The sequence below is a fragment of the Myxocyprinus asiaticus genome, chromosome 2 (assembly GCF_019703515.2).
Source record: "Myxocyprinus asiaticus isolate MX2 ecotype Aquarium Trade chromosome 2, UBuf_Myxa_2, whole genome shotgun sequence".
Classification (NCBI taxonomy): Eukaryota; Metazoa; Chordata; class Actinopteri; order Cypriniformes; family Catostomidae; genus Myxocyprinus; species Myxocyprinus asiaticus.
This window is the reverse complement of record NC_059345.1, coordinates 20,350,875-20,369,070: the sequence shown is the minus strand read 5'-3', so window position 1 is coordinate 20,369,070 and position 18,196 is coordinate 20,350,875. Positions and strand designations below refer to the sequence as shown.

The 18,196-nt window shown below is 37.4% G+C and overlaps 1 protein-coding gene across 3 annotated transcripts; it reads left to right on the top strand.

The window, feature by feature from the left end:
* Positions 1–1,842: 1,842 nt before the first annotated feature.
* On the top strand, positions 1,843–17,104 carry LOC127415498 (sorting nexin-15-like). 3 transcript variants are annotated; one of them, XR_007892956.1, is made up of 9 exons: positions 1,843–2,051; positions 2,543–2,578; positions 2,664–2,784; positions 2,959–3,074; positions 4,499–4,844; positions 4,945–5,094; positions 8,369–8,578; positions 9,016–9,454; positions 14,765–17,104. XR_007892956.1 is itself a non-coding variant. In XM_051654289.1 (8 exons), exons 1-8 carry the CDS (start codon positions 1,950–1,952, stop codon positions 9,126–9,128), a joined length of 1,194 nt encoding a protein of 397 aa, XP_051510249.1. In that variant the 5' UTR covers positions 1,843–1,949; the 3' UTR covers positions 9,129–14,693. The 3 variants fall into 3 exon arrangements, 2 of the variants coding, with proteins under 2 accessions (XP_051510249.1, XP_051510250.1); XM_051654289.1 differs by lacking the exon at positions 14,765–17,104 and having other exon boundaries at positions 9,016–14,693; XM_051654290.1 differs by lacking the exons at positions 2,543–2,578; positions 14,765–17,104 and having other exon boundaries at positions 9,016–14,693.
* Positions 17,105–18,196: the final 1,092 nt, after the last annotated feature.

Sequence of the window (18,196 nt, the reverse complement as noted above, 5' to 3'; positions counted from 1 at the left end):
TTCCGCTCATCTTCACATGCATGCTTCATCTTACCGTGCATGCTGAAAGACACAAGCAGACAAGCGATTGTACCGTCACAAGGCTCGTTCAAACAAGAGGGATACTTGCCTTGTAGAGGTAATGACAGAAAATTAGAGAAACAGCTTCTGGACAGTAGTGTAGTCTAGGGCATATGCAGGCATACGCTGTATGGCAACCTATCTTTTTTTTGCATATGCCCACCTGAAATAAGTGATGATATGTATGGCCGCCAGAATAACGAGTAGGCTTTTGACCTTGAACTTTCAATCTACTAAACCGTCTGGCACCAACAATCATCCATGCAATTATCTAATCAGCCAATTGTGTGGCAGCAGTGCAGTGCATAAAATCATGCAGATACAGGTCAGGAGCTTCAGTACATGTTCACATCAACCATCAGAATGGGGAAAAAATTTTATCTCAGTGTTTTGGACCGTGGCATGATTGTTGGTGCCAGATGAGCTGGTTTGAGTATTTCTGTAACTGCTGATCTCCTGGGATTTCCACACACAACAGTCTCTAAAGTTTACTCAGAATGGTGCCAAAAACAAAAAACATCCAGTGAGCGGCAGTTCTGTGGATGGAAACACCTGGTTGATGAGAGAGGTCAACGGAGAATGGCCAGACTGGTTCGAACTGACAAAGTCTATGGTAACTCAGATAACAGCTCTGTACAATTGTGGTGAGAAGAATATAATCTCAGACGCTGTTTTGGTGGCACGAAGGGGACCTACACAATATTAGGCAGGTGGATTTAATGTTGTGGCTGATTGGTGTATATATTTTTAAAGTGTACAGTGCAACTGATGGCACTGGCAAGACAGACTAAGCTGATCCACCAATCAGAACGTTCATTTCAGACTGACGTGATTGGATATTTGCTTACCAATCATATTTTCCGTTTCAGTAAGGGGCGGGACATTTCCAGCCTCTGATGCACAAACTTCCCTGGAGTAACCATAATTTGCACTATACATTTAAATTTAAGTTATGCAATTAAATTTTGTGAAAATACTGCATGTTACTGCACCCCTGCTAGTTTTTGATGAGGTTTTAGTTGATGTGTTTTAATTCACATCACCAGAATGTATTGCTGGTCAGTGGGGTTGAATAATTTTGATTGCAACTGTATATGGTAATACAAGATAACGTGTTAATATGAACAATACTACACTCATATTAGCTACAATGCTTAACAGTTTATTGCATATTATGAATTAGTTTATTAGTTAGAGTAATAATAAAGTATTAACAATTTTCATAGTAGCCTAATAAAAGGAACATTAATGACACCTATTAATTTAAATACATATTTAACATCAAGTTACCATACCATTGTTCTTAGCAGTGTTCTCTACACCATGCCAGCAAGAAACTTATGTGGAACTATAATTACAAGTTTTTTTTTACCAAAAAATAAAATAAAATAAATAATAATAATAATGACTTGAATTATGACTAAAATTATATTTTAAATTACCCATTTTATCACCAAAAATCAATTTAATAGAAGTATCGGTAGGCTGGTTAGGGTTGCCACCCATCCCTTAAAATACGGGATTGTCCCGTATTTAAATATAAAAATGATGCGTCCCATTTTTTTATTTTATCTTTCATGTAAAGTTTTATGCAAAGTCTATTTCCCTTTATTTTTGTCTGTCTTGTGCTCAAATAATTAAAAATTATTAGATAATCTACCTTCCTTTTTTCACATCTCTGTTTGAGCTCACAACAAACCTTGATTTGACCTGACATTACTTTTATTTTGAAGGGATTAAAAAAGGGCGCATCTGCGCATGCGTCTGTGTCACAAAGCAGGAAGTAACTGTTCAAAACTATCAACAGTGAGAGTCAGTACCAGTCACGATCAGTTGAATCGGTAACCATATTTATCTTTCTTTATTTTAAACATATTTATGTGACAGTGATGTCTCGAAAGACCAAGACAGAGGAATATTACCGCTTCTTCACTGTGACAGATCCACGCACACACGAGAAAGGACACACAGAATATAAAGTGACAGCAAGGGTTAGTAGCACTATATAACACCATATTATCATATATAAAAATAAGATCATATTTTTTATTGCTTTAATTTTACGGTCTTGCTCACAGAAACTTCAATTCAGTGTTTTGCTTGGATTGGATTGTTGTTGTCACTGATTTGTAATGTCTGATTCATTTAAATTGAATTAAATTATATTTAATGTTTATTTTAGCTATGTACCCTTTAATAGGGTTAGCAGTCTGTGCTTCATAAATACTAAAGCTGGTTTTTGACTCCTATAAAGAAGGTTATAAAGAATAGCTGTTAGTATGAGGCATCTGCTCTTTGAAACTCGTGATTCAAAGCATCTGGAATGAGACCCCATGACTTTTTTTAATCAGTGTCTCAGTGTCTCATGCACCCAACTCTCCCCCTTCCCCATTGATAGTAACAATAATCAGCCCTTTCTAAAACTTTCCCTTTGGTACAGTGTGGTACATTAAATTCTCCTCACTTGTCCCTTTCTCCATAGTTTGTGTCCAAGACACAGCCAGAGAATATTAAAGAGGTATGATCATCTTTGCATGAATGTGTATATGTTTACACATATCCTGTGGTTGCATTAGACTCAGTGTTGTTGGACTGATTGGCAGGTGGTGGTGTGGAAGAGGTACTCGGAGCTGAAGAAGTTACACGGAGAGCTGGCGTACACTCATAGAAACCTGTTCAGACGGCAAGAGGAGTTTCCCCCTTTTCCACGAGCGCAGGTTTTTGGTAAGGCCAGAAGAATTAGCAATAGAAACAGGACTTTATTACATTTGTGAATTAATGACATGTTAAGTGTCTTTGTTTATTCATGCTGTTGGTTTGTTGTAGCCCTTTTCTCTGTTCTCCTTTGACTTCCCCCTCCTGTTTCAATCTTTTCTGTTCTCATTTTTTTTATCTAAGGGCGTTTTGATGAGGCAGTGATTGAAGAGAGGAGAAAAGCAGCCGAGGCCGTGCTGCTCTTCACTACAAACATTCCTGCACTATACAACAGTCCTCAACTCAAAGATTTCTTCAGGGTAAGACACAGACATTTTATTTAATAAAGAGGCAGTTGCACTGTTGTGATGAAGTGTTTTTATCCAAAATATCACACAGAATAATATTTTTATGTCTCATTTTGGAGAAAAATGAGAGAACTGGTCATTGGACTCTATATTTACAAGGTTCTGTATCTGTATCCAGAATAGTTTCTGTCATATATCAGATCTGTCAAATCCTGTAATCATTTACTCTTTTTTTTTTTTTTTTTTCCATGGATGACTAAATAAGATTTATTACAGAATGTCCAGATCGCTCTTTTCTGTAATGGGGACTGGCATAGTCAAGCTCTAAAAATGCCCCCAAAAAGCATCATACGAGTAGTACATACGACTTGTGTGCTATATCTTAAGTTGTGAAGCTACATAATAATTCTGTGCAAGGAGCAGATGAATAATGGAAAAGGAGATCCATTATTATTGGTGTAAATATTCACTGGCCTCACGGTTCAATTCGATTACGGTTCAAAGGGTAACTATTTGATTACAAAATGATTCTCGATGCATCACGATGTATCTTGTCCTCTAATACGCACACTCAGTATTAAATTAATCATTCAGAATTTACCGATCCTTAGCCTATAACTATAACCACTACTATCTGTTGCCGGTCCAGGATGGGCACATGAGATATCTGCTTCTGTGAGAGTGCAGATGTCTGCTTCTTCTTTCCACACCACAGGTGATAGTAAAGTAACTCAAATAGCGGGTTGCTGCTGAAGAAATCAGTCAATCAAGCATCTTGTATGTGCACCGTTCTAACGAGCGGGAGACCGGCAGTAAGCAACAGCCAAAGAAATGTAAGAGGAAAGAAAGGCATTGGGAAGCAGGAGACAAAAAATTATTAGAAAATAAAAACATCACACATGTCTCCCGAACCATTGTCTAATCATTATATTCAGCTGTTTTTTTCCCTTTTTGTGCAAAGCAGTGAAATAATGGGCTTGAGTGTTATCATGAATAAACTCTCCCATTGACATCAATGATGCCCAACATTATTAGTTCTCACATCTTGTGATTGATGTCAAACCTGATGCAACACGTCTTGACACACCATATTTGAACTGAATAAGATTTGAGAGCTATAGCGGAGGGGAAGACATTTCAATCAGTTCCTCACACAAAGCTATCGAAGGCTTCAGAAGACTATGAATATTGTGCACAAGTTGTATTGACCTCTCTTATGGTGTCTATTGTCATTTTTAAAGCTCTACAGCTCAAGTCCCCATAATGAATAAGAGCACTCTGGAAATCTTTAAATATATCTTCTTTTGTCTTCCACAGAAGAAAGAAAGTTTCAAGGTTGTAAATGATAAATAAATGATGACAGAATTATTATTTTTGTCTAAACTGGCCCCTAAGTCTCTACTGATCCCCTTGTTTTCTCTTTCCCGCTTTTTCAGGGAGGAGAGGTAAGGAAACCATTAGACACATCCACCATTTCCAATTATCTGCCCCCTCCTCTTATTCCCCTACCTGAGAGGGACACTGGGGTGTTGGCTGAGGAGGAGACAGGAAGAGAGGCTCCTATCCAGGCCCAAGAACTGGAGTTCAACCAGAGGCTGACAGATCTAACCACACCTGAGGAGGCAGTTGAGGCCCTCAGTGACACAGATAGCTGCTCAACACAAGAGACACAAAGAGAAACAGAAAAACAGGGGCAGAAAACAACAGAGGAAGGGAAGGAGATTAAAGCACATCAGAATAACGGCACAAACCAATCGCCTGCTGGTACCGACACTATAACATGTTAGTTTGTTACAGTCATCAATTCGTATCATCTGTTATCCTAATTTAATTTTGTTTTCAGTAATTGCTAAAAACTTCTTTGCTCCTGTTAATTTTTCAGATGGTTTGCTAGATATTCCAGGCTCTCCACTTGACCAATCAGAGGAGTTTGATTTGCTATTTGATTCTGGATTGGAGGAACATGCAGACAAGACTCCGCCTCTACTCTCAGATACAGACCTAGCTATTTTCGACCCATGTGCGAAAGAAGGTTGGGGAATGTGCACAGTTCATCTCATTCAAACATCAACATTTCTGCATATGACTGGTTTTCTGGTGCTTTTTATGTCAACATGAAACAGCATTTGGATTTTTGAAACCCATTTCACTTCCGTAATGTACAGTAACACATTTCTGGGTTAAACAGGATATTCAACAAGAAAAAAATGTAGGGCAGGACTTGATTTTATCCACTGGAAACTGACATCCTGCAGACGTCAGCTGAAAAGTCGTTTTTAGAGGCGGAGTGTGTCAGTACATTTTAATAAAAAAGTATACAATTTTTACAGTGCCATTAAAAAGGTGAATTTAAAAAAAATCTTCCCAGGGTTTATTTTCTCACCTTTTTCACCTCTCATGAGTTTGCAAGGCTGTCAAGCTTGAAGAAGGACAAAAAACACCATAAAACATAAAGGGCCCTATTTTAAGAGTGCAAGCATTACGTGCAACTCTGTGCCTTAAGTCATAAGCGCAAAGTCAATGGCATGGCCATGGCCATGAAGTTTTGGTGTTTTCGTGCAAGCATGTGCTAAGTCTAGGCGCAAGTGGGTTTGGCAAAATCACGTGTGCAATGCGCAAAAATGCTCAACCAAGTGCAATTTAATTTTGAGGTTCTTCTCCAGTTATTCCACTGTCTGCGTCCTTTTGTATAGTCCATTCCCTTAAACACCAATGATTTAAACAAAGACAGCACATTCTTAAGAAGTTGATAGTGTAAATGGACTGTATGCAATGAATTAAAAGAATAGAAATTTGGACTTCCTTTGTTTTGTGCATTAAATACGTCATTGATGAATTCCAGGCATATTTCTGTAACAGTGGCACGCTTTTTTAAACGCATAGAAAATGTGATTGTCATCAGAATTTTTCATCTATTGACACACAATAGATTTTGAAAAATTAAATTAATTTATTGAAACCAAATACATTTCTAAATTCAAATTACACTTCAGATTAAATGAAAATGACGAAGTGGTCAAAAAAATCATACCAAATCCAAACTTTTACTCCATCCAACTTCTTCCACCGGTCGCTTTTGCAGTGACTTAAAAATCACTCTACGACAAAATACCAATATAAATTAGATCATAAATACCATTGTAAATATAAACATAATGATATTAATAATAAAAATAAAAATAAGCCATGACCATAATTTTTTTTTTTTTTTTTTGTGTGTGTGTGATTGTCAGGGACTTAACAGGGAGTTCCACTATATTTTAAGAATTTTGACTTTATTACCACCTGCTGGTGGAATCTCCAAACTGCAAATTCAGGAACTGAATTTGGACTTTGCGCTGAGTTATGATGTGGTATTGAAACGTCTAAGCGCATGACCAAATTCTTAGGAAAATAGCAAATTGCACTTTGTGCCACTTCATTTACATGCAATACACCCACAGTTTGTGTGCCTACACTCACAGTAGCACAAACACTCCCAGCCATGCCCATTTGCGCTTGCGCTCTCACGAAAATTAGATAAGCTGTTGTGCACTTTCATAGCTCGTAGCGCTGCACTTTGGGCACTCAAGAAAATAGAGCCCAAAGTCTGAATCAAATATGGCAGCTACTTCAAAAACATCAAACCTCATTGGTTTTAATCGCGTCCCGGGACCAGACGGCATGTCACAAGTACCAATGAGGTTTGACGGTATTCGCCGTAGCTGCCATAAAGTATTTGATAAACAGAGTTTTTAACGATTTTATATGATTTGAGAGTGAATAACGACTTAAAGAGCACCTATTATGGTTTTTCAAATATTACCGTTCATATAGTGTGTTATATAGCTGTTTGTGAATGTAAAAAATGTCTGCAAAGTTTCAAAAATCAAAGTGCACGAAATATGGAGTTATTAACACCCAAAAGAAAGAACCGATTCTGAACACCTGAAACGAATCGTTAGTAATTCTAGACTTACTTCCTGTACTAACATACTTAATTTGGTAACAAAAAACCCGCCTCTGGTCTGTTTACATGTACAGCCAGTGCAGGCTGTTAGCCTGTTAGCTGTTAGCCTCTGCTAACCGGCTAAATCACGTTATTGTCAAATTACATATAAACTTACCACTGAGAAACGTCCTGTTCTCATCGTGCTTGCGATGGTGGTTCGGGTTGATCTTCCAATGTATCACTATCGGACTCTGGCTCAAATTGGTAAGGTAAAACAGACATTTTTTCAGATGGAGCTGAACCTCGGATATGGTAGTGGGCGTTTCCTTTCCGACACGTGCTGTAAGTTGTAGACCAATCACAACAGACTGGGACATCTGACCAATCAGAGCAGTGTAGGCTCTCTGAAAGGAGGAGTTTAGAATGAATACTTTAAAACGGATCATTGAAGGAGTCGTTTTTGACACTGGGAAAAAAAGGTAATCCTGCAATTTAAATTTTGAGCAAATTAAAGTGTTTTTTGACCTTGGATGCATGTAAATCTATTGTATGAGACCTTTAAAAAAAAATTAGGCACGTTTAAAAATCATAATAGGTGCACTTTAAATTTCATTCTGTGTCATCACTCAAAGTGACCGCACTATTCACTTTCATTATATGGCAAGTAAACTCTGTGAAGACTTTTTAAAAGTTCACCTTTTGTGTTCCACAGAAGAAAGAAAGTTTTAAGCGACATTGGGGTGAGTAAATAATGAGAGAAATTTCATTTTTTGGGTGAACTATTCCTTTAAGCAATAAAAATGAATAAAATAGGGGGTAAATAGTTTTTCACAGCACTGTTCAAAAAACATTTAACACTTTGCGATAAGGTTCTATTTGTTGGGGCCTGGGTAGCGCATTGGGAATTGGGCATTCCAAATTGGGGAGAAAAGGGGAGAAAAAAAAAAGGTTCTATTTGTTAACATTAGTAAATACATTAGGTATCATGAACTAAAATAAACAGTTTTTCACAGCATTTGTTAATCATGGTTAATGTTAATTTATATGCAATTGTTCATTGTTAGTTCGTGATGCATTTACAAATGTTAATGTATACAACTTCTAATTTAAAAAATTTATCAGAATATGTTCAAAATGAACATTACCCAAGATTAATAAATGCTGCAAAATTATTTTGTTGTTAACTAATGTAGTTAACTAATGTCAACAAATAAACCATATTGTATTCTTTAGAATAACGTGCACCGATAAATTGTTCACAATCAGATGAGAAATGTGTATTAAGAAAATAAATGTGGACAATTTTAAGTTCATGTTGACTTTAAATACATCGGTTCCTCAAACCTAAAATTCATTACCTTATTCAATCTCTCAGAACAGCCATATGGATCACCCAGCCATGCTGAACTTCTGTCAGTCCCTCTGACCAACCCAAACAGTTCTGAACCTGGTGGAGATGCAAGCTATGTGTCCCAGGCCAACGAAGAGCTGAATGCTGCCCAGGAGCGAGAGAGAGAGGCCGATTACAGTGTGGCAGTACAACGATACAGAACAGCAGTTGATATACTTATGAAAGGAGTGCAAGGTAAGAGAGACCGCAACTAAAAGCCACACAGTGTAGGTTATTTGACCCGATTCCAAGAAACCCCTTAAGCTAAGAAAACCCTTTGTGACGATACCTGACAACATTGTGTTTATTTAGCATCCATGTTAAAATAAAAACAGAAAACGACAACCGCCATATGCAGATTACTGATCATATATCAGCCAAATCCCAATTTACCTTGGTTACGATGACACAGGCATGATTAAATTACTGGAGAGGAAAGAATTGAGTACCTCTCAACACAAGGACATTAAATGGACTGGGTTTTTTTTCCTCGCAGCAGGAAATGAGCTCTATTTGGATGCAGTGCAAAATATTTAAATGACAGGAGGAAACTAAACCTTGCAACATCCCTTTGTTCTACTGTTTTTCTATTCTCTTACTATTACTCATTCTCTCTCCCGCTCTCTCTCTAGGAGATGCGGATTTGAAGAGGAGGGATGCAGTGAAGAGGAAGATTGCTGAGGTCCTGGAGCAAGCAGAGAGACTTCTCTCCATACAGACTCCCACTCTCAACCACAATACATAGAGAAACAATTGAAGCACGCACACACACACTAGCTAAAACTTCATCAAACCTCGGATACCCAAGCACACTCCCACGTACACACTCTCATGCACTCTCATTTTCTCTCTCTCTCACACACACATACACTCATATTCAAATAATTCTGCCACACTTTCACTCTTAAGTGTTACTCGGCAGCCACCCACACAGTCAACATACACATGCATACACACACACACACACACATCGACTCCCACAAATCCTGCTTACCCAAATAGTTACACTTGTAGCACCATCCATGCGGGATGTGCCCAATTCTTTCTGAACAGCACTGCACACCCTGCACTGTAAGACCCCGTCAAGGGATTTTTACTTGCTTTTACACTATTTTACCTTAAAATCAATGATGACACTTTCTGATCAGCCTTAAGAACTTAAAACGTCTTCTGCTGAGATTTTTTTCTCCTTAGATTGATTGTATTTTGTTTTATCCAACGGTTGAGCTGTTGTGTAAATGAAGATGTTGTGTAAATTACTGTTGTTTTAATGAAGACATTGCCTTTCCAATGGAATCTGACTGTTTTGTAAATTATAAGCCTATTGTTATTAAGATCAGCATGCAGTGGCATTCGAAACCCATTTTGCTTCCATATGTTGACCTACTTCCAGGGTTGGACTCAAACGGAATACATGTAATGACGTTACGTATTCAGAATACAAAAATGAAGTAACTGTATTCAGGTCCTGTTATGTTTTCAAGCACCTTTATTCAGAGTACAGTTACTTTATACAATTTTGTTAGAATACATTTAGAATACTTCTCTCATAATCACCACAAAATAAGGCATAAAGAAAAAAATTATTGTCAATCAAGTGAGAAACTTGATTGTTTTTCTGAACAGCACAGATGCGCACTGCACATTTGTCTTACTCTCTTCCCCAGAGCATGCGAGCAGTGTTGCCAGGGTTTCATGCCAAATTGGAACAATTTGAAAACACAATCGCTGGTTACATTTATAGCATTGTGGGTTGTGGTTTTTGTGATACTTAAAAATGGACTGCGGTCACCAAAACATTTGATAGTAGACACTTAAGAATGAAAAAACAACATCTTATTCATGTATAATGGTTCCAGGATTGAATATCTGGCAACCGCACCAAAATGTTGTTGTCTTAATCAGTGCACAGCTTAGTCAGCTGTGTACCAGAATCAGTACAGACACATTTTTTCACAAATATTACATTCCAGCACATGATACATTGTTTTTGATGATTGTTATTTCTGTGTAAATGTATTTATTTAACATATAGTATGAAGTTATTCACAAAAAAATCTAAAATAGACTATTCAGTTCAAAGTACTAAAAGAATTAAAAGCACCCAAAAAATAAAAATGTCATCAGATTAAATAGGCCTAAATATGGAAGCAAGCCTAGTTAAAATCATTCATATACAAAACTGTTGTCACAGGACCTTACTATGTTGCACGTTTAATTTCTAAAAGTGGCATCCAGTTATCCTGAAAACATGGCTGATTTGCATTTCGTATCCAATTTTGTGTCAGTGTATTAATCTTTGTCAGTCCAATCAAATTATGGGTTAAGAAGAAGATTAAGAATTAAAAATGCCATTCAGAACATTCACAAACAACCTTGCTTGGTAGCTACACTGTCACAGCTAAGGGATTTTGGGTCTTGGAGGTACAGGCAGCATTTTTCTTGTTGGAAAATGGACGAGATATTGTAGTTGACAGCAAGCTGCCTTCTGTTTGCCTTCTGCCTTCCATAAAGAAAAACATCAGCGCCCAACTCCACATCTAATTTAAAGAAATCTAGGTAGTGCTAAGTTCATGAAATTTGCTGACAAATAGCTAGCTGGCTGTTTAGACTCACTTATATATTAATAGTTTAGATGTAGCAGTTCAGATAAGATAATAATGACATATAATTCTTCCAGTTGAGCCTTGCCTTTATAAATATGTATTCTAAAAGTATTTTTGTATTCTGAATACGTTGCTTTTTTATATGATGTATCGGAAGTATGTATTTAAGTATTCTGCCAAACCCTGCCTATTTCAGAGTGAAACAGTATATTCAATAAGAAAAAATTTTGATTTTGTCCAACGGGAATTTGTTGTATTGTGAAAAGTGGGAGTTCCAAACCAGAATGGAGACCTGAATGCAATTTTACAGTGGAGTGCGGAGGACTAATAATGTATATGTATATTCCCATAACCTATAGTTACATTAACTGGTAAGTCACCACGAAATCAGACGTGATCCAATTTACTTGACTTTCCATTTTGAAAGACAGCATGAGTAGGAAAAATAGTCTTACATGCTTTAACCACTCCCCTCCAACCACCTGTCTGCTCCTGACTTTCCTTTTTGGCCCTCTTATTTCTCCAAACCATCTGGATGTAATGACCACTTTTTACAATCCAATCAACTCCTGATACATAAAGTCCTGCCCTTTTTTTTTTTCACTGAATATGTGGTTTCGCTCGGAAATACAGTCGTGCTCAAAAGTTTGCATACCCTAGCAGAAATTGTGAAATTTTGGCATTGATTTTTAAAATATGACTGATCATGCAAATCTTTTATTTAAGGATAGTGATCATATGAAGCCATTTATCATCACATAGTTGTTTGGCTTCTTTTTAAATCATAATGATAACAGAAATCACCCATATGGCCCTGATCAAAAGTTTACATACCCTTGAATGTTTGGCCTTGTTACAGACACACAAGGTGACACACACAGGTTTAAATGGCATTTAAAGGTTAATTTCCCACACCTGTGGCATTTTAAATTGGAATTAGTGTCTGTGTATAAATAGTCAATGAGTTTGTTAGCTCTCACATGGATGCACTGAGCAGGCTAGATACTGAGCCATGGGGAGCAGAAAAGAACTGTCAAAAGAACTTTATAAAGATGGAAAAGGATATAAAAAGATATCCAAAGCCTTGAAAATGCCAGTCAGTACTGTTTAATCACTTATTAAGAAGTGGAAAATTTGGGAGTCTCTTGATACCAAGCCAAGGTCAGGTAGACCAAGAATGATTTCAGCCACAACTGCCAGAGGAATTGTTCGGGATACAAAGAAAAACCCACAGGTAACCTCAGGAGAAATACAGGCTGCTCTGGAAAAAGATGGTGTGGTTGTTTCAAGGAGCAAAATATGACGATTCTTGAACAAAAATGAGCTGCGTGGTCGAGTTGCCAGAAAGAAGCCTTTACTGCGCCAATGCCACAAAAAAGCCCGGTTACAATATGTCTGACAACACCTTGACATGCCTCACAGCTTCTGGCACACTGTAATTTGGAGTGATGAGACCAAAATAGAGCTTTATGGTCACAACCATAAGCACTATGTTTGGAGAGGAGTCAACAAGGCCTATAGTGAAAAGAATACCATACCCACTGTGAAGCATGGTGGTGGCTCACTGATGTTTTGGGGGTGTGTGAGCTCTAAAGGCACGGGGAATCTTGTGAAAATTGATGGCAAGATGAATGCAGCATGTTATCAGGAAATACTGGCAGACAATTTGCATTCTTCTGCACGAAAGCTGTGGATGGGACGCTCTTGGACTTTCCAGCATGACAATGACCCTAAGCACAAGGCCAAGTTGACCTTCCAGTGGTTACAGCAGAAAAAGGCGAAGGTTCTGGAGTGGCCATCACAGTCTCCTGACCTTAATATCATCGAGCCACTCTGGGGAGATCTCAAACGTGCGGTTCATGCAAGACGACCAAAGATTTTGCATGACCTGGAGGCTTTTTGCCAAGATGAATGGGCAGTTATACCACCTGCAAGAATTTGGGATCTCATAGACAACTATAACAAAAGACTGCACGCTGTTATTGATGCTAAAGGGGGCAATAAACTTAGGGGCAATAAACAGTATTAGAAATAAAGGTATGCAGACTTTTAAACAGGGGTAATTTCATTTTTTTCTTTATTGCCATGTTTTGTTTTATGATTGTGCCATTCTGATATAACCTACAGTTGAATATGAATCCCATAAGAAATAAAAGAAATGTGTTTTGCCTGCTCACTCATGTTTTCTTTAAAAATGGTACATATATTACCAATTCTCCAAGGGTATGCAAATGTTTGAGCACAACTGTATGTTGGAAGTAATTGAAAAATATATTGGAAATGTCTTGCAAACACTGTTTTACATTTATTTTAAGTTACTGTGTTAATTATTGGCAAGATTTGAAAAATGTTGCATTACCCTCAATAGAGCGCAACAGTGCCCGCCAACTTCTTCAGCCTTTCGGGTTCTTTTCCCATTTATTTTTTCCATAATCCTTTTTGTATGAAGGATTTTCAAAAAATTGTGTGTTTGTAGGGGGGCAACTGCATTATACCTTGATTGTCCTCTGTACAAGAATAAAACAACATTAGTTATTTTAAAATTTGCTAGTCTTGCGTAGCCAGACCTTTGATTAAAACAGCAAAGGTTAGGGCACAGACTGTGGGTGGTCTGTGGGCTGAGACTAAATATTTGCTAACATAATACTATATTTTGATGACAACCAAACAAAATTTAGTAGAAAATTATGATGAAAAATAAACAAAAAGGCAATACAACTTAATTCTGAGTTAAGCCATCTTGCCATGTTGTTCTAGAATGACAAATACGGTAAAATGATTGAGTAAAATCAATGAATTATCAAGATTTTGGGTTCGAATTCTTGCCATATAAGGGACGTGTACAGGTCTTGTATATAGTCACAATTTCTTTTAAAATTGTCTCCATTTGTAAACATATTTTAAACTTCACTAGTTCATTTTAAATGGTCTTTCAGTGTAACAAATTAATTTATAACAGTAAAAATAGTATTCCAGTATCTCAATTATTATGGGTTCATAAAAGTTTATGTATTATAATGATACAAAAATTTGAAAATGTTTAAAATGTTTTAGATAGAGTATTGCATGCAAATGACTCACCACAGGATATGACAATTTCCCAAAAGTACTTTGTGTCAGAAAAAGTGTACTGATCATATCATTGTTCAGCAAAGCATAAAATTAATGACGTTCAATGTTTGGCAAAAATACCTCAGAATATTAACATTATTCTATACCCTTGAGTTGTTTCATAAATGAAAACCCGACAAGCGTAAATATACAAACATATTTCTTCTATTTTAAAACAATGGAACGCTTGTCAAGATAAGATCGAACTTAAGTTGGGCTCAGAAGTGTTCAGTCGGGCAGGATAATAACATGGGTAATTGTTCTATTACAGTGATTTTAAGTTGCATTTTTCCCCCCTTATTTAGTTTCCCAAACCAGCACGTAGAATGCATATTAAATAGAGCTGAAACAGGAGCTGTTATGTCCAACTAACGCTTAAAATTCAGACCTCATAATTAGCACATTAAGGTTAAAGAATGTATAACTATACTATACGGCCATAAACATATGTGCTCAAAAAAGTCGACGCTTGTTGTAGCCTGAAAATGCACTTTCCTGAAAACTATTCCTTTAATATAGAACATGCAAGTCATTTAAATGAACAGTTTAATGCCAGCAATGTTTTAGTGACTTTTTAGATGGTCCCTTACTCATGTAGGTGAATATTGAGTGAATATCGAAATTAATACTAACTTTACCCCCTTTATCTCCTCTCTAAATTTAGGGGAGCCATCGAGGGGGCCAAGCTTATAGACATGAGGGCACTGTTCTGCCCTAAACCCAAACTAGTCATGCAGAGATCAAGACATCAGCAGCAAATAAATCCACATCTCCTAGGACCATGATGTGTAGGGCTCTTATAGACACCTTGGCTCTGTTTCCAGAGTTGAGAAAAAAAGAGAAAGGACTAAATATAAAAAACAAAAAGGATTACAGAGCTGAAAGACTAACCGAGGGACAATCAGAGGATGAGCATGGATCATCTCTTTTGTCAGAGGATGGAAATATCCCTCCTTTTTCCCTTCTACTGTTGTTTTCTCTCTCTCTTGCGTTCCCTTGTGTATTTGCCATTTTGGCATCCTGAAGAGAATGTGGAACGCAGAGAGGTTACTGCACCTGTGTGTGTGTGTGTGTGTGTGCGTGCGTGCGTGCGTTTAAGTGATGAAGAGAGTGGCAAAAAGGAAAAAGGGGGAGATGAAGTGTGTTTGGACATTACCATGCTGAGAGTGTGAGCTCTCAATGTCCCTCTCTCCCCCTCTCTATCCTTCATTCTATCTCTCACTCACCAATCCCTCTCTTCTCAGTGTCCATGGCAATTATACCATCAAAACACTCCAGCCAAAGAGGATAATTGCAACCTGAGTACTGCAGAGAGACTGAGAGGGAGAGTGAATGAAAATGTGTGTGTGTGTGTGTGTGTGTGTGCGTGCAGGTTTTGTCATGTCTGTGGTGTCTGTGTGTGGTTGAGGGTGTGAATCAGTGCATTATATTGTATTCCTGATGTTCTCCACTGCATTGTGAGAGTCATTTTGGTCAAAGATCAAAGAATCTGTTTGCGGTACTGAGAGGACAAGAACAATCTATTGAAGACACTCGCACACACTCGCAGTTTTATTAATGTGCATTACTGCAGTCAGTTTCCTGAAACACAAGGTCAGAGGCATCGACTCAAAACAGAGCGTCAGTGAAAAGAGTTTCATCAGAAAGCTGCGTGAAATAGTGGCAATAGCTCAATCGGACCAAGCATCCTGTGTTGTGAATTAGGGGTTGATTTAAAGGGATAGTTCATCAAAAATTTAAATCTGTCATCACTGAATGCGGCAATATATTTCTAGCGAAATCGAAGAAAGAACTGTTTGACGTCATTTAAAACTAAATCTGGCTAAATAGAAGGCTTTCTTGAGTTCATTGTGGTAGTTAGAAACACCACCAGCGTGAACTTTAGGAAAACTTCGTACTGGCTGTTAAACAACTTCTTACTGCTCTTGGTCCACGTCATTGGTGGGTGTGACCAGGTGCTCCACCTACTTTGACAACAAAGTTTTTTCCCGAATAATTTCTTTGCTCAGTCGAGATCAGAGTTGCCGAGCTGGTGCAAACTTCCCTACATCTGTTCGATTGTTTGCGTAGAAACATTTTCCAAGATTATGTGATTTTTTTTTAGCGGAGTGACTATTTGCATTAGGTGTAAGTAGCACCTGCCACACAGCGGGGCTATTTGCACTCCAATAGTCTGGTGGAAACACAGAAATTAAAGTTTACACCCCCAAGTATCGTTACAATGCCGTAGTGTGTAAAGATGGTGTGGATGAGTTAAATCAAGTGGACGTCCTGGGTTCGATTCCCGCCTTTGTTCCACATTTTCCCATCCATCTCCACTCTTATTATTTCCTTTAAGGGTTAAATTAACCATGCTTTTACTATAGTAATATTGTAGTAACCATGCTTTTTGGCCATAATTTTAATACAGTTAACCATGGTGTTACTACAGTAATATGGTGTTAATATAGTAGCCATGTTAATTTTGTGGTTTACTATGATTTTACTACAAAGTGCCATGGTGATACTATGGTTTTTGTAGTAAAACCATGGTTCATTTCTGTAAGGTAAGGTTAGGGTTAGGTTAAGGGGTAGGGGTTGGTGTAGTGTGTCTATGGGACTCTAAATAAACACAATAAACACACTGCAATGATACTGTATGTTAGTATTTAATTAGGAGTGCAAATAGCATCTAACACTATTTGCACTCAGTGCAAAGAAGATGCTTTTTGTTGCTATTTACACTTGGTGTAAACAGAATCTATGCCGTTTTTTTAGATTAAGTCTATAAAATACAATAACAGTGGATAACTGGCAGATATTATAGTCTTATGGGATTGTGTGTTAGTGTTGGTTCCATAACTGCAGAATGTAAACATGACAAATTACACATTATCTACTGCATATGTATTATTATTTACATAGATTATTTTAATCATGACCAAGAGGTTCAAACATCTTTAATTGATCTAATGTAAATTCTACTCATAGAATGAGTCATTTAGTCATTGATAACACATTTTAATGTCACATTAATAGTTAATGTTTAACATGTAGTCTGCTCGACTACATCCTCAATAAACAGTCACTATTTATGTATAATCACTACTGTACTCTTACTTTCTGGTGTGGATTTGTCTTCTCTGGAGTTTGATGTCTTTGTGGTAGTAACTCTTGAAGACTTGATTTATTATTCTGTCCCTTCGGACCGAATATCCTCTATTTCAATATCCTCTATTTCAACACCAGTTGTCACTCACTGTCTCCCCTCAGTCACCTTGCCCAAGGCTGAATGTGTGTGTGCTCTTTATTTTCTCTCTTACACACTTTCCCCTCAGAGGGAGCCAATGGGCAAACACTTTGCCTGTCCATCGACCTCCTGAAACGTCTATCTGCACTCTGGCTCTCTCTTTCTCTCTCTCTCTCGCCCGGATGCCACATTTTCATTCCATGCATATTATGGGCTCATATTACAATATGTTTGATTGTGACTCATTCAAATGAGACATTTTGATATGTCTCCCACCATTTGAAAGGATCGACATTCATGTGGCATTTTTAAAACACTGCTTGCAAAAGGCTGCAACCCTTTGGTGTTTTTCATAGCTCTTTGTTAGAATTACTCATGCATTTTAATATTTTTGCTGTTAGTCATTTGGCTTCAGTTCAAAGGATTTGGTGTCAGTTGTTAATGGAGTTTAAAAGCCTTCCGGCCTGACCTTACGAAAGGTCTGTCTATGTTTGCAGTGCAGATGGATTTTATTATCGAAAAAGGAATTTATCAAGGAATTTAACACCTGCATTGCACACTTGTTTTGTTTATTAAACTGATTTATAAAGGAGAGAGACAGGAATCCATTAGCGAAAACACCACTTGTCAAAGTACACAAGCTGTGTTAATGTCCTGTCTGTATCTATCCAATATTTAGTCGAGTATTTTTAAAAATACATTTCAATTACATTTGTTTACTTGGATCACTCTAGTCATGAGCACATTAATAAGACTTTGTGTCAAATTTTTTTGTTTCCATAACAACAGTAGCCACTGGTTATTGTGAACAGTTTGGTTGGTTGAGGGGTATTTCTGTGAAGTGGGGGAAAGAAAGAGTGATGAAAA